The sequence below is a fragment of the Crotalus tigris genome, unplaced genomic scaffold (genome assembly GCF_016545835.1).
Source record: "Crotalus tigris isolate CLP2741 ecotype Arizona unplaced genomic scaffold, ASM1654583v1 scf7180000024427.8105951120:4207309, whole genome shotgun sequence".
In the NCBI taxonomy this organism is placed as follows: Eukaryota; Metazoa; Chordata; class Lepidosauria; order Squamata; family Viperidae; genus Crotalus; species Crotalus tigris.
Window position 1 is genome coordinate 1,961,917 of NW_024100595.1, and position 14,805 is coordinate 1,976,721.

Sequence of the window (14,805 nt, forward strand, 5' to 3'; positions counted from 1 at the left end):
ATATGACTTTGAGCCAACCGTTAGGAGACTGTGAGTCCTAGTCTCACCTTAGACATGAAGGCTGGCTGGATGACTTTGGGCCAGTCACTCTCTCTCAGTTCAATCTACCTCACAAAGCTGTTGTAGGGAAAATAGGAGGAAGGAGCTGTATGGGGGGGGAGATAAAAAAAAAGGGTGGAAACTGGGTGTGAAGCCATCTGAAGACCTTCTAATACCTATACTCTGCTGCCAAACTCTAGCAGCTCATTCCAGCTGTTTGGGGGAGATCAGTGCAATATTTTTAAATATATAAATTGAAGCAGTTAAACTTGCAAAAGTTCCCATTGCTATTCCCACCTTCAAAAACCCAACAGACCAACAAACAAGAATCCTTGTTGAAATATCTATGAAAATTAAAAAGGAAAGTATAAATGAAAATATGTTGATTTTTAAGTGGAGAAAAACAAGGGGGAAGGATAGTTTCCATGTCTTCGGGAATAGATTCAACAGTCCAGTCCTAGGATGAAACACGCAGTTCAATAGTAGAATTAGGACGTCCGCTTTCTGAAAACACAGGCAAGTTTCAGTTCCTTTCATTCATTTTTATGTTAAGTAATCTTGTTTCAGGTGCCTCTTTTTGGAGTTTCTCTCACAAACTTGTGGGTGGAGTGACTCCCTTTGCAGGCAAACTTTGCAGGCTCCTCAGCAATCAGAGATGCCCCTAGAATGAAGATGTTCCCTAGACCAGGGGTAGGCAGTTTTGGCTCTTTTATGAGTTGGCTCAGGAATTCTGGGAGTTGAAGTCCACAAGTCATAAAAGAGCCAAGGTTGCCTATCCCTGCCCTAGACCATATCAGATTTGAAATTCACAAAACTAAGATTATTCACAAAAGGACACTATGTACATCTTAGGTAAAAGTTAGAGAAAAGGCTCGGTATCCAAAGTTGGTGAAGACGTCAATGCAGTGGCTGCTTCCAGCTGCTGTCAATACCTGAAGGGAGAGAAAAAGATTTTAGGGATGAGTTTACATGAGGTGCCTGAACCAGACTAGCTAGCCACAACTCCAGCTTCCTGGTTTGTGCACTGCTGTTTCCAAATATAACTGACTGGCACTGGCACCATTTCCAGAAGAGTCCTAGCAGCTATTGGACCTCAGAACATTTTCTTCTCAACTATACTGTGCAATCTTCTGCCCCAGGATACAACAGACTCTTAAGAGAGCCATAGTGGTGCAGTAGTTAAAAAGCAATATTGGAGGCTAATTTTGCCAATTGCCAGCAACTGGATTCTGACAGGCTCAAGGTTGACTTAGCCATCCATCCTTCTGAGGACCCAGACTCTTGAGGGCCATATGCTGACTCTGTAAATCGCTTAGAAAGGGCTATAAAGCCCTGTGAAGCGGTATATAAGTCTATGTGCTATTGCTATTAAGCGATAGCTAAAATTTCTCATTTCACGTTGGTTCAACTGCTGTTTTTGGTTTCGTCACTGTATTTATTAGCTGAATTGGAGTCTCCCTTTATGGGACAGGATGTTAGATACAAACACTATGGTTAATGAATCTATGTTGTTAGCAAGATCTGAGTTTCTTCAAAATCAAAGACACAAGTATCTGTCTCCTTCCCAAAACGGGGAAAAAAAACCCCGCAACCACCTTCTCCTCTCCCACATAGGTTAGGTCCCTTATACAAAAGGGGCCTAAGCTATGGGGGAGGGGAGCTCGTTGGGATTTTAGGCTCTGACTAGCCAATTTGAGCTCCACCCCGTTCGTCCAATTTTATAGCCGCAACATCTACTATCCCTCATTCTGCTCCCAAACTTGGAGGTACCTTATGCTCTGCAGAGTGTTCGTTGATGGAAATGGAATGAACGCAACGTGGGATGCAAGGGATTTGGGCCTTCACTTCTCCGCTGATCTGTAAGTGATTAATGGTCGGGCTGTGGCCAGCAGAGAGAATCTGTGAAAGATGAGGAAAGGAAGACTGCTTAACGGGACGGAAGAATGAGAATAATAATAGTTAAGTAAAGAGGCAAAGGCAGCAAAGCAACAACCAACATTAAGAAAAAGCAAGGATGTCAAAATATATCGTGGGGCAATTGTGCAGGACCTAAAATTCAAGGATGTAAGACTTACCAGATCTTGGTAGAACATGGCTTGTTGCTGGCATTGAGGCAAGGGAAATACAGTGGTGGGTGTCACTGAACGTAGGTGCCAAAGAGTGAGCGCTGGGCCCCCGCCACACACCTGTGTCATTAAAAAAAGTATGTTTCAGATTATTCGTTCCCCAACCCGGTGCTCTATAAGCTTGAACTCTCAATCTATAAATCAATCACCCGCTTCAGAATAAACTGGAGATCGGGGGCTCCAAAAGGAAGAGCTATGGGGTCCTTGGTGTTCTCTGAATGTGGTTGTTTTTGGCAGATGTTTCATTACCCAGCTAGGTAACATCATCAGTGCTAGAAAGGGAGTGGTGTTTCCTCTCTATTTATTTAAGAGTCACCTTGTAGGGGAGATGGGCTATGTAGAAATTTAATACTGAAAATAAATAAATCAGTGGCTTGCCCTGTCAGTATTGTTGGGAGTATTCTCAGTGGGTTCCTTGATTAGGCTGTTTGTTTGGCAGTTCCTTGATTGGGGTAATGTTTACTGCTTGTTAGCCTACCTAGTATTAATCTTGGTATTATTCTCTCCTTATCTGGGTGTTGATTGCTGGCAAGGAGGTATTTCTGGTCTTTTTGTTTCCTTTTGAGCTTTTTGGTTGTCTGTTTTGAATAGTATGCAGATGAGCTCATGGTATGAAGAGAGCTAACCCAGGAATCATGAAAGCCCCATTAATGATGCAAACAATTGGAACACCCTTGCCTGCTGCATCTCCAGAAATGCAAGTTGCTGAGAGACTCACCATCCAGTCAGAGTCAGTCGCCAAACAACTGATCCACTTCCCATTCTGCGGGCGGCTGCATTCCTAAAAAAATTAAGGAGAGTTTTTAGAGGAAAACTGCTGAGTTAAGGAGTAGTTAGACTCACAGTATTAAAAACTGATCTTTGGATTAATCCCCCTCCAACAGGCTCACTGAAATCAATAAGACTTAAATTCCTAATTTTAAAAAAAATATCTATGGTCAAATCTAGAAAAAAGGATAAGGAGTACAGAATTATTATGCATTCTGAGTTTTGGAGAAAGAAGATTCACTCATTCATTCATTCAATGTCTATAGCCACCCGTCCCAATCAATGACTCTGCAAGGCTTACAATTCAAAATTCAGGTTAAGATGAAAATACCTCATATTTGTGGACTTCAATTGATTGGACTTGACCTCCTGTACGTAAATCTGAAAACCAGATTAAAAGAAAAAAATAAAAGATGGCCTTAAAACAGCATTTTCTTTTGATTTAAAATCACAACAACATCCTTCAGATGTGTTGAGCTGCCCAGCATTCATTCCCCTTGCATCTGGAAGGCAGCAAATTAGGGGCAGAAACAAAAACAACACCAAATAGACTAGAAACATACAGCTCTTCAAACTCTGCTTAAGCTGGATCAAGCCAATACAACTTACAGTGAAGGATTCCTGGGAGCTGTAGTTCAGAAACATCTGTATTTACAATCACCCAAAGAAGCCTTATCATTCTGCATTCTGCTCAAACTGCATTCTGCTCTGGTAGCTTTGCATAAAGAGCCTGTTCCACAACAGTAGGGCCAACATAGATGAAGTTCTGCCCTGACAGGACCCAGATGCAAAGACACCTAAAATCCACATACCCCAATCCAAAATCTAAGACAGGACATAATAGGATTAACTCACAGATACCAAAGGGACACAGGTCAAAATACATGACACAGGAAATAGCCTCAAACAGGAACAGGAAACAACTCCAAACAAAAGGCTCAAGAGGGTATAAAAACCCACTCCCTATATGTGCTCACTCTCTTTTCTGCCAAAGCCATATTTCTGTCTGGCTCTCCTCTTCAATAAACTGCAACCTTCTTTCTAAAGCAGTTGCCATGTTTAAACCCAGCTTGGACTGAACCACGATGAAGACTTTTCTTTCTGGGGGGCTGACTTCCCACAAGGTGAAGGGAAGGAATGCAGCTGAGTGATAAAGCACAAACTTTGTAAGCAGAAGTCTCAGATCAATCCGACATGTTCAGTCAGAAATCCCAGAGGTCTGCTACTAATCATGCAACATGAAATAAGTCGGAAAAGGAGTCCCTGTAGGTTTTACTCAACTAGTCAGAGCCAACTTTAGGAGACAGTGCCCATCTCTATTTCTAGGCCACTGAGCCAACGCTGTCCGAAGACGTTTCCGCAATCATGCGGCCAGCATGACATCACACCATAACGCAGAGCATGCAGCAAAACACGGAACATTGTTACCTTCCCACCAAAGTGGTACTTATTTAGCTATGTCCATTTGCTTGTTAGGTTGGTAGGAACTGGAGCAAGTAACAAGAGCTCACTCCGTCACACTGTGGTAGAACTCAAACTTTCAGAGCACAGATCTTCTCCGGCATCTTTTAAGCCACTGAGTCACCATGCTTCTAGAGGTAAGTGGACTGTTAATGAATTTAATGTAAGGCACATATATTATGCTCCTGTAGTACAGCCTGTCAGATTTGTGGAGGTACTCCCAGAATTCCCTAGCTGGTATGGCCTCTGCTGAGAATTCTGGGAACTGAAGTTCACATATCCAGAGAACACTGCATTTGTCCAAAGCAGAGTTAGGCAACTATGGCAACCTTATGACCTGTAGACTTTAACTCCCAGAATTCCTGAGCCCCTGGTCTAAAAGACCATTAGATCTTTTATAAAGACATGGGGACACATATGAAAGGAAGAGAGAGTCAGAGTCTGACATAGGAGACACCTACCCCAAAGACGTACGGTGCCATCTTCACTTCCTGATAGACATTCTCGGAGCTGCTCCCGAAGGGCCAAACAGTGGATATAATCAGTGTGGCCCTGAAATTCACGCTGAGATGGGGAGGAAGGGACAGAGAAGGCAAAGTGAGTTCAAGTCTACCTATATAGGTGTCTATGGAGATTCTCAGTCATTCAGGTCATGGTTGTCCCAAAAGGTGCTTTTTCAAGAGACAACTGGACTTTCTTGTTTTTATTTGAAGATTTTTTGCTTCCCGTCCAAGAACTTCTTCAGCTCTGACTTCCATTCCCCACCTCCAATCAGAACTGAAACTTCTTGGATGAGAAGCAAAACGTCTTCAAAGAAAAACAAGAAAGTCCAGTTGCCTCTTGAAAAAGCACCTTTGGGATTACTTATATTGATGTTCCAATGGCCCATGCAAATCAACTCTCTAACTTTGGTTAACAGTAAAAGAGACAGAGGATACCAGAGGGGCTCACACTCAGAGTTGCTATTCACTCCTAACAAAAGAGAATATGCCTCTGATCTATATGGATACACACTATTCCCAAAATCCCCTGAACATCTCTCCCAATGAATTCTGAGAGCTGCAATTCTCCTGTGGAAAGTCATTAGGCTGAAGAATAAACAGGATATTTAAGGGAGTTAAGCTATCTGTTCATTAAATCCATGCTGTGGTGAATATGAGAGGCAGTAATACCCTTTCTCTTCAAGAAGTCATTGCTGGACCCAATGTTTTTGAATAGTTTTTGTGTAGTCTTCAACCTTCCCTTCCTGAACAAGGTTGTTGAGAAGTGATCAGACTACATCTTCAGAGGACCATGGAAGGATTATCTAGACCTGCTCAAGGCAGGTTTCAGACCTGCGATAGTACAGACAGCACCGATTATGTGTGTTGATGAGGGAACTGGTTACTTTTCATAAAACACATAACCATGTTTCACCAGACTTTACAGAAGAAAGTTGAAAACACTTTCAGATCTATTGAATTCAACTTCTGGATTCTCAGCAACAGCACTGAAAGTGATATGATGAAAAGCTCCCTGGTTGAGAAAAATCACACTGGAAGTTTAGAAAGTAAAAACATGGGCAAATGCACAAGGCTGAGTACTCAAAATAGATGCATTAAGATTGGTAATCAACATTTATTTAGAGTGTGTTTTTAATGCTCTGTCTGTCTGTCTGTCTGTCTGTCTGTCTGTCTATCTATCTATCTATCTATTTATCTATCTATCTATCTATCTATCTATCTATCTATCTATCTATCTATCTATCTATCTATCATCTCCCTCCCTCAATCTGGATAAAAAGTACCAATTCTGTAGGAGAAGGAGTGGCAGAACCTGGGCAGAGTCAAAAGAGGGTTCAACCTAGAACCCCTATGTAGCCACGTGAACTAATTTCCCTTGAATTCCATTCCATTTATCTAACTCCAAGAAGGTGAGTTGAAAAGATTCCTCTGCACAGAAAGATTAGGAATAAATCAGTTTAATTGGAGCTTCATATGTGGACCTGATCTTTTGTTCTTGACATGATCTGCTGGTTAAACTATCAACATTTATCCAGATCTTAAGAACAATTTGAGAATACCAAATGAGAAAAGGCTATTTGAGTAAATTAGAAAGGCTGAAAGGTCCATAAAATCTTTTTGGTTTATTTCTCCACACAGGGAGGACTCACAGTAAAGGTTCCAGTCTCCAAGTCCATCATGTGAATGACACAGTCACCTCCAGCCATCAGAAGAGTATTATCCTGGAAAAGGTGGGGGGAGAAAAGAAAGAATGTGGCATGATGAAGCCTCCTGAGCTGTATTGACCCATCCCAAGACAGCCCAATGGCCATACCTTCAGGTTCAATTGAAGGCTGTTGATTTCTGGCACTTCAAGTCTGCTTCTAAAGAGGAAAGGACAGGCAAACCTTCAAATTCAACATTTTCATGGGCAGGTAAAAAATAATAACAAAAAAAAAGGAAACTAGGCTTTACCCATAAGGTGGCCTCCTACTCCAAGCCTCTTTGCAACTCTATAACAGAAGGCAAGGAAAGGCATTTTAAGAATAACAAATCAGAAAACTACAGCCAGGCTAGGAGGGAAGGGGGAGGACAGCAACCCAACTCATACTTTTTTCACAATCTCGCTCCAGTTCCAGGCTTTGACCTCTCCATTGCCAGCACTTAACAACTGCCGATCGGTGGACAGCATGGCATAGATAGCTCCACTGTGGGCTATGGAAAGAAGAAGGATATTTTAACAGGGAAGTTGCCTCAGGAGAGTGATATCTTCTGGGGAATCCTCAGCTGAACCAAAGAAACTCAACCACATTGATGCCAAATGAAGAACTCCTTCTGGATTAGAGACAGATGGCCCAACCATGCTGTCTGCTGACTACACACAGCCCTAACTTGAGCATAGAAGAACAAGCCAGGTTATTATACACTAATGTTTCTGTTGAAGTCCACACATCTTAAAATTGCCAAGATTCAGAAACTTTGCTATAGGCAAAGCTAAGGCACCTCTAGCTTTTCTCTGCTAGCCAAACCACCATCACCAACCTGCAAAGGACACTACCGGCTTCTTGCTGTCCTCTTTGGCTTCTGAACTTAATGCTGCTGACAGGCTATCCAAGAAAAAAAACAGTGAAGGTTAACCCAAGGATGGTTGCTTTTTAAAAAACAATAAAAGAAAAGCATATCCAGTGATAAGCCACGCCCAAATACCTGAATATGGCAATTTCTCCATAGTTGTTTCCGGCTGCTAAATATTTGCCACAAGGTGAGATGCTCTGAGTGTATATGGTCATGTGCAAGAGCTCAAGAGATCGTTGAATGTCCATCTAGCAAAAGAGAAGGCAAATTAAAAAAAACCTGTGTTGATAAAGCAGAGATGCATTTAGGCTGCATCCAGAGATGTTCTTTGTGGATTTCTTAAGTAGCAACTAGCTTCTCTTGGTACAGAAATAGTCTTACCCACAACAGGAGGTCTAACTCTGATTCTTTTGAGACTAGCACACAGAACTGTTAAAAAAAATGCCCTTCATTGTGATGACAAAATTCACTTCCCATATTTATTTCAAAGGATAATTTCAGCAAATACTCATGAATACAAGGGATGGTGTTCTTGCACTTGTACAAGTTGTCCAACGCACACTCATGCATGTGTGTGTATGAACTGCCTTTCACCATGCAATCACATTTCCAACCTTCTACACCTAGGATGCTCCCTGTGCCTCAATGATATCCCAAAGAAATCATCACCAGCTAGCTGAGGGCATATACCAGACCAGTATCTGATTTTTTTAATATAAACAATGCTGCGCTTCAATGGTTAGATGGCCTAGACATATTTGAACATGGTTCTTTTTCACACTTATATTTTATTGGGTTCTACTAATCTAGTTGAAATGTTAATTTATATTGCTAGTCCATATATGATATGCCATACTCTAAATAAATAAATCCCAAAGAAAGACGTCAATGGGCTTCTACAGACTGGGAAGTTTTTGGGGGAATGGAAAGAGATGCAACAATCACAAAAATCAACTTTAATTTCAGTATACCCACAATGAAGTAAGCTAAAAAAACTAACTCCAAAGGAAATCTGTAATAAATTCACAATTTCCTGACATGGAGATAAAGTAGAAAAGCAGAAGCCTTCCCTAGCACCCTTGTAGCTGTAGTCCTCAACTTACGACTTTAGCAATATTTGAAGTTACAACCCAACCCAAAAAAGAGAACTTACGACCCAGATCTGAAGTTCTGACTGTCATCTCCCTGCAATCATGACTGCGCTTTAGGCCAGGGGTGTCAAACTGCCAGCCCGCGGGCCAGATATGTCACAATGAAACCGCGCCCACCCCAGTGCTGACAATGGGAAAAAAAGTTCCGATACAGCGCAACACATCACATGACATCACGAGTTTGACACCCCTGCTTTAGGCACTCGGCAACATGGCTTCATGTATGGCCATTTTGCAGCGTCCCACAGTCACCTGACTGTATTTTATGATGTTTCGCTGAAAACCAGTTACTTTCAGTTTTTAGCAAAACAACTGTAATGGGCAGGCTCCATTAAGGTTGTAATTCAAGGACTACTTGTATTTTCAGCAGATCCTCTTGGGATGACTGCAAAAGACAGACTGGCAGCAGTCTCCACTTTAATACTACACTATTCTGCATGCCCACACTGACCAATACAGTATATTCAATTTCATTGGAAACAAATTGGATTCAACGTAAGTTGGTGTGATCAATAAGCAACAACTGAGTTTCATTCTGTCCTGATTTCATTGTTATTTACTTTGTTGCCCTGTCTGCTTAATTACTATTTGCTTCTGATTTTGTTGCAAGGAATATATTTTGTCACCATACATTTGATTTGATCCCAAAAAAATTGGATATATTTATATTTAATTCTCCAAAAAATTCTAATTAAAATAATTAAAAACAGACATAACTGGATAAAATAGAAACCACACTGAACTGCTTAACATAGTATTTCTCAATCTTGACAATTTTATGTTGTGTGGATTTCAACTCCCAGAAGTCTCTTGCTAGCATGGTGGCTAGGGAATTCTGGGAGTTGAAGTCCACATATCTTAAAGTTGTCATGGTTTGCCGGCTTAAAGCACAGTATATACTAAATTGCTAATTTAGTTGCTCCTTTCCAAATTTCCTTCCTAGCCCAAATTTAGAGCTCAAGTGGCGGGAAATGTGCTTTGCATTTTAATCTATTTAATCAATCAATTTTCACCTATTCTGAACTACAACTCCCTTGTACCCCAGCGAATCCGATAAATCACTGGTTGAGTCCAATCATTTTCGAAACGGAAAAAGCAGACGGTAGGGGGCGCGAGTCATCAATTCAGCATCTCCATGGTTAAACGGAGATAGAGAGACCCGAATGTAAAACCCAAAATATGACGGGATTCCTCGTTTCAGCCTACACAGCACTGGTTATTGGGGAACTACATTTCCCACAATCCCTGACATTAAGCATCACTTCTCTTCACGTGATATTGTGGCGTTTCTAATTTTCCCGTCTGGCTGTGCTGCAACTATTGTGAGAACAGAGTGAGAAATAATCTTAAGGACGGTAAGAATTGTTTTTCTTCTTGGTAAATTTTGCAATGGAATAGAGCATGCGCACATCCTACCGTCCGGTACACACTCTAACCTCTCTTTCATTCCCCGCCTCCCACCCGGCAGCGTGCGCGTGCACTGACCGTTACTAGTTGCTCAATTTCTTCTCCACAACGCGCACGTGCAAAGGATCAACCGGGCACCCTACCGCACGCTCAGAGAGCCACGCCCTTTCCTGTGATCATGGTCACGCCACCCCGGCTTAGTGGCGGGCCATTAGGCCAGCGCAAGGCATGCTGGGATTCGAATTTCTTGATTGCGCGTTCTAAGGCATCGGGAACGCCCGAAAAATGGCTGCCAAAGGGCGCAAAGCTTGCTGGGAACTCACTTCTTCCCCCCCCCCCACAAACACACAATATGTAAGGTGGGCTGTATCAGCAAAGGAAAGTCCAGTCAAAGCGAATTTGTGTTACCCTGAAAGGGCCTGATGACCTTGGAGGGTTAAGGAAATCCCCTATGAGCCTTGTAATCCTTGATCCCCTGCCTAAGAAATTGCAAGGTGTTTTTTTAGCGGCGATTGTGCTCAGGAGTTGAACTGCCAAGAGCTCTGAAAATCAAGGCATTTGCTTTGTAAAAAAAAAATTGCAATCCCTGATGTAGCTGATTCTTAATTGAATGGAGTTTTTGCAAATAAATGATTTGATTTAGGGTGTTTTTATTACAATACGTGATTTTATAAAGTTTTCCTTGGTTTTGCTCTTGAATTTTCCTTTGTAAAGAAAATTTACAAACAGATTTTTTAAAACTCTTTTCAGATTTGCCCATTTCTTTGGATGTGTTCTTTATTTTTTTCCAAGAATATACGTTTACTATACAGATAGTCCTTGATTTACAACCATTTGTTCAGAGTTACAACGGCACTGAAAAAAGGGACATGATTGCTTTTCACAAGGCTGTTGCAGCATCCATGTGATCACATGACCAAAATTCAGATGCTTGGCAACTGGCATATATTTATGATAATTGCAGTGTCCTGGGATCATATGATCTCCTTTTGTAACCTGACAAAATCAATGGGGGAAGCCAGATTCCATGGCTTCAGTAACATTCAATCATGTTACTAACTTAACTGCAGTGATTCACTTAACAATTGTGGTAATAAGTCAAGGACTACCTACAATTGGTGTGCACTTAAGTGTTCTGCATGGTTTTTTATGCTCTCTACTAATATTTTTTAAAAGTCAAGATACTTTTAGCAGAGCTCAGTTATGTTCCTGATAAATGCCCAGGTAGAATTTTGGGGCTCAAGAAAGAACTTAAATCTTAGAGGTTTCTGTATTTTGTAATTGTACAGAAAGTTGGTCACTTTTTATATATTTTTGTCACCTTTTAATCTTTCCCTGTTATCTGCTCCCTTATTTTTATTTTAGTTTGTATTTGCTTTTTTTAATTTAATAAAGTTATATATATAAAAAACCCAATAAATGCTGTCCAAGTCTGACTTAAGTTGCCCTTCTCAAAAGTGCTCAAATTCAGCATGACCCGTTCAATACGCTCACATCTCTGTTGAGAATTTTTTTTAAAAAAAATTCTTTTGCTTTATTCCACAGATGAATCCTACAATAAACCCAGGGTCTCCTTCAGCTATTTCTTCTGGGCATTTTTTGCACTGCTCTGTCTTGTCAAGGAATATGGGCTGTAGCCACAACATCCTCCCAAACTGGGAACGTGATGTGCCATGCACCATTCCACGGATGAAACCCAGACACAGATTGGTGAATTTCAGTGGTGTACAAGGGTCTCGGTAATCATATGCTGTGAGGCTTTCAGATAAATATGAAAAGATTCTGTTTATGCTTAGGTGTGAGATAGAGGAGAACTTATCCATCTAGCATTTATTCACACAGCATCTAAAAAGATGTCAAGAGAGCTGCTAGAGGCATCTTTGTGGCACTCAAGCTGTGGTTCAACTAGCCTTCCTTCAAAGCAGGGATAGGCAATTTTCCCAAGAGGCCACATGAGAAACTCGGATTGTTGTGGAAGGCTGAACTAAGAGGATTGTACACTTATTACACTTGATTTCTAATTTCCGATTGACCTCATGCAAGCCAAACAGGGACAGCCAAGGGGCTGGATATGGCCCAGGGGGGGTGTAAAATGCCCAGTTCTGCTTCAAAGGAAAGATGATGAAGGGTGCTGAGGCAAAGAAGGCAACAGCAAGCTATGTATCAGCAGGTTTATTTGGATATTTAATAGTATTTTTGAGTAGCACCCTAATATGCATTACTTTTAGAGAAAATCTATTTATTTACAAAGAGTTGTTGCCAACTTGGTGGCATATAACCTGCCTTCTGTACAAAAACATTTAAAAAGCACAGCTTAGTTAAACTGTAAAATCATTTATATAGTAGCATCCAACAATTAAACCATAAAAGATAACAAAAGCTTGGTCAGGAGTTTTGTCTGCTGCTGAAATAACTATGACAATAAACAGATTGGGAAATATTTAAAAAACTGCACCTAAGCTGTGAAGGACTTGGGAGTGGACTACACCTTGGGGTTTGCCATATAAAAATACTATAAAAGTGATACCAAAAGGAAGGTTTTGGATTTTCAAAGGCAGTAAGGAGCCGTTACCAGGGGTGTCAAACTGCCAGCCCGCAGGCCGGTTTCATCATACCGGAGCCCGCCCACCACATTGCCGGCAATGGCAAAAAAGCTCCAATATGTTGTGTGACGTCACATGACGTCGCAAGTTTGACATGTCTGTGTTAGACATTTTATAAGCTGTGGTGGCATAGTAGTTAAAATGCAGTATTGCAAGTTGACTCTGCCCACCGCCAGGAGTTCGATTCTGACCAACTTGAGGTTGATTCAGCCTTCCATCCTTTTGAGATCTAAAATGAGAACCCAGATTATTGGGGGAAATATGCTGACACTGTAAACTGCTTAGAGAGTACTGTAAAGGGCTATGGAGTGGTATATAAGTCTAAGTGCTATTAATATTTTATTTTAAGGGTATGTTGCTGGTGCAAAAATAATCAAGAATGTTTAGCTTCTTAATGCAAGTCTAATTCCCTTTTTTAGGTACCGATCAGTATCCCTTGCTTTCAAGCGACATCTGGAAAGCCAAGATCAGTAAGTGTGGAGGAAAATGACAGCTACTGTACAGCTAAGAAGGCATTGACAAAAAAAAAATTGCCCCAATTCATTTTTGTATTCCATATTGTTGGGTATATAGATGGCACTTGATGGCTTAGTCTGGCAAAATTTAAGTTTTTGTTCAGAGGTAGATGTTAAGTCACTATATGTTTACAAGACTAAGCAGTAACCCAACAAACCAAGCTGTCAATTAATAACCTGTGATTAAGCTTGCCCCTTCATGTTGCTTTCTGGAACCTTCTCATGCTATCATGGTGTAGACATTCAACAACATAAGTGATGAGAAACACTGTATAAAGGACCACCTTGTGTTTTGGAGGTCCTCCTTGTTTGCAGAACCTTCCAAAATGTTTGTAATGAAGTGCCACCTTCCATAAGGGGTGTATTAGTTTAACCATGGTTTGCTCGGCACTCCTCGGTTCTAACTAGGATTTTATTGGATCGGGGAGTGAATTTTTACTGCTTTCTGCACCTCAACAGGGAACCCAGTTCTAAACATTTTCTCTCAGAGGAGAAGATGGCTGCCCGTTTTAACTCCCTTAGCCTGGACAATGACCACATCTACAGTTCTAACGGCTTCCCTGTCCGCTGTGAAAACCCCAGATGGCAGCAGGCATACACACAGTTGAAAGAGCTACAACAGAGGTACCAGAAAGCATAGCAGCTTTCTGCTTTTAACAAAACTGGGTTCAGGGAAGTAGAATATTATGACTTCCTCACATAAAGCCTTCTACATCTCAGGCTGTCTCAAGATGGAGCAAGTGAAGAAACCAACTTTACAGAGGAAGAGCTGACTACAGTCATTGTAGATGGTGAATTCATGATGGGAGACTGCCCTATGCTGGTGCCGTCTTCTTTCATGTTAGAAGGACTTGAAGAAAGCAGTGTCACCCCTGAAGAAATGTTTCTTTCTCTGTGAGTATTAATGAAGTACAGGTAGTCCTTGCTTAACGACTGGTGAGGTGGGAATTTCTTAAGCAAGGCCACCTCGCTTAAGAGCTATCACCACTTGCGATCATAATGGGCAGGCTCCATTACGGTCGTATGTCAAAGATTACTTGCAGGAAAGAAGATATAATAAGGAAAATGGACTGAAAATTAATCGGCTTCCCTAATTTTCACAGGAATCCTTGTACCGAAGTTGTCCTGTGGAGCCCTCAGAGTAACTCCCTCTTGCACACCATTAGGACACTGATGTCTCCCTCATCGGTCCAGCCCCATCTAGAAGCAGTGTCAAACCAAGAGGAAATGGAAATATGAACCACCAACCCTAATTTTACTTCCCTTTGAAGTGAAATTCAGTTCTCTGTCTGGCTGTGTCAACAAAAAGCACCTTTATCCAGTCAATATAAACATTTTACTACAAATATTTTACTTGGCCATGGTGGCATTTGTTTTTAGCCAGCTGCAATAATCTGATCTTATCTCTTCCATCCCCATAATGTACAGTATACCTGCAACTAAGTTCAATATATATCACTATATTTTCTCTTTCAATAAGCAATCAGTGAATACTTACTTGGATACTGTAATATACTTTAAATAAGGGTTAAATGGGCATTCCAACCACTTCTTTTATACTTGATTAGCACATATTTTTAATGTCCATCGAAGTTGGAAGAATTTAAGTTTTTTTTTCTTGACTTTTTGTTTCCAATAAAGAGAATTCAACACTTTTACACTGCCAAATGTTATTTGAG

The 14,805-nt window shown here is 41.0% G+C and overlaps 2 protein-coding genes across 5 annotated transcripts; one reads left to right on the plus strand and one right to left on the minus strand.

The window, feature by feature from the left end:
* Positions 1-368: 368 nt before the first annotated feature.
* THOC6 (THO complex 6) lies at positions 369-10,237 on the minus strand. Its single transcript, XM_039330260.1, has 13 exons — positions 10,087-10,237; positions 7,583-7,698; positions 7,418-7,482; positions 6,987-7,090; positions 6,851-6,888; positions 6,711-6,759; positions 6,547-6,618; positions 4,856-4,958; positions 3,265-3,314; positions 2,884-2,946; positions 2,115-2,225; positions 1,810-1,938; positions 369-971 (listed from the first exon to the last, which is right to left on the minus strand). The coding sequence occupies exons 2-13, from the start codon at positions 7,696-7,698 to the stop codon at positions 888-890; spliced, it is 984 nt and encodes a 327-aa protein (XP_039186194.1). The 5' UTR covers positions 10,087-10,237; the 3' UTR covers positions 369-887.
* Positions 9,776-14,784, plus strand: HCFC1R1 (host cell factor C1 regulator 1). 4 transcript variants are annotated; one of them, XM_039330266.1, is made up of 6 exons: positions 9,776-9,956; positions 11,554-11,760; positions 13,031-13,081; positions 13,586-13,750; positions 13,832-14,020; positions 14,230-14,784. In XM_039330266.1, exons 2-6 carry the CDS (start codon positions 11,756-11,758, stop codon positions 14,363-14,365), a joined length of 546 nt encoding a protein of 181 aa, XP_039186200.1. In that variant the 5' UTR covers positions 9,776-9,956; positions 11,554-11,755; the 3' UTR covers positions 14,366-14,784. The 4 variants fall into 4 exon arrangements, with proteins under 4 accessions (XP_039186200.1, XP_039186195.1, XP_039186199.1 ...); XM_039330261.1 differs by having other exon boundaries at positions 9,782-9,956; positions 11,554-11,747; XM_039330265.1 differs by having other exon boundaries at positions 9,797-9,956; positions 11,554-11,747; positions 13,847-14,020.
* Positions 14,785-14,805: the final 21 nt, after the last annotated feature.

What these genes read in the sequence shown, in the direction of transcription:
- HCFC1R1 (XM_039330261.1), top strand. Translation starts at nt 11,554, where the DNA reads ATGAATCCTACAATAAACCCAGGGTCTCCTTCAGCTATTTCTTCTGGG. An exon ending in CATCTGGAAAGCCAAGATCA is followed by an intron (nt 13,082 to 13,585) that starts GTAAGTGTGGAG and finishes GCACCTCAACAG; the next exon opens with GGAACCCAGTTCTAAACATT. An exon ending in GAAGAAATGTTTCTTTCTCT is followed by an intron (nt 14,021 to 14,229) that starts GTGAGTATTAAT and finishes TAATTTTCACAG; the next exon opens with GAATCCTTGTACCGAAGTTG.
- THOC6 (XM_039330260.1), bottom strand. Translation starts at nt 7,698, where the DNA reads ATGGACATTCAACGATCTCTTGAGCTCTTGCACATGACCATATACACT. An exon ending in GCCTTCAATTGAACCTGAAG is followed by an intron (nt 6,619 to 6,710) that starts GTATGGCCATTG and finishes CACCTTTTCCAG; the next exon opens with GATAATACTCTTCTGATGGC. An exon ending in TGGAGACTGGAACCTTTACT is followed by an intron (nt 4,959 to 6,546) that starts GTGAGTCCTCCC and finishes TCCCCATCTCAG; the next exon opens with CGTGAATTTCAGGGCCACAC.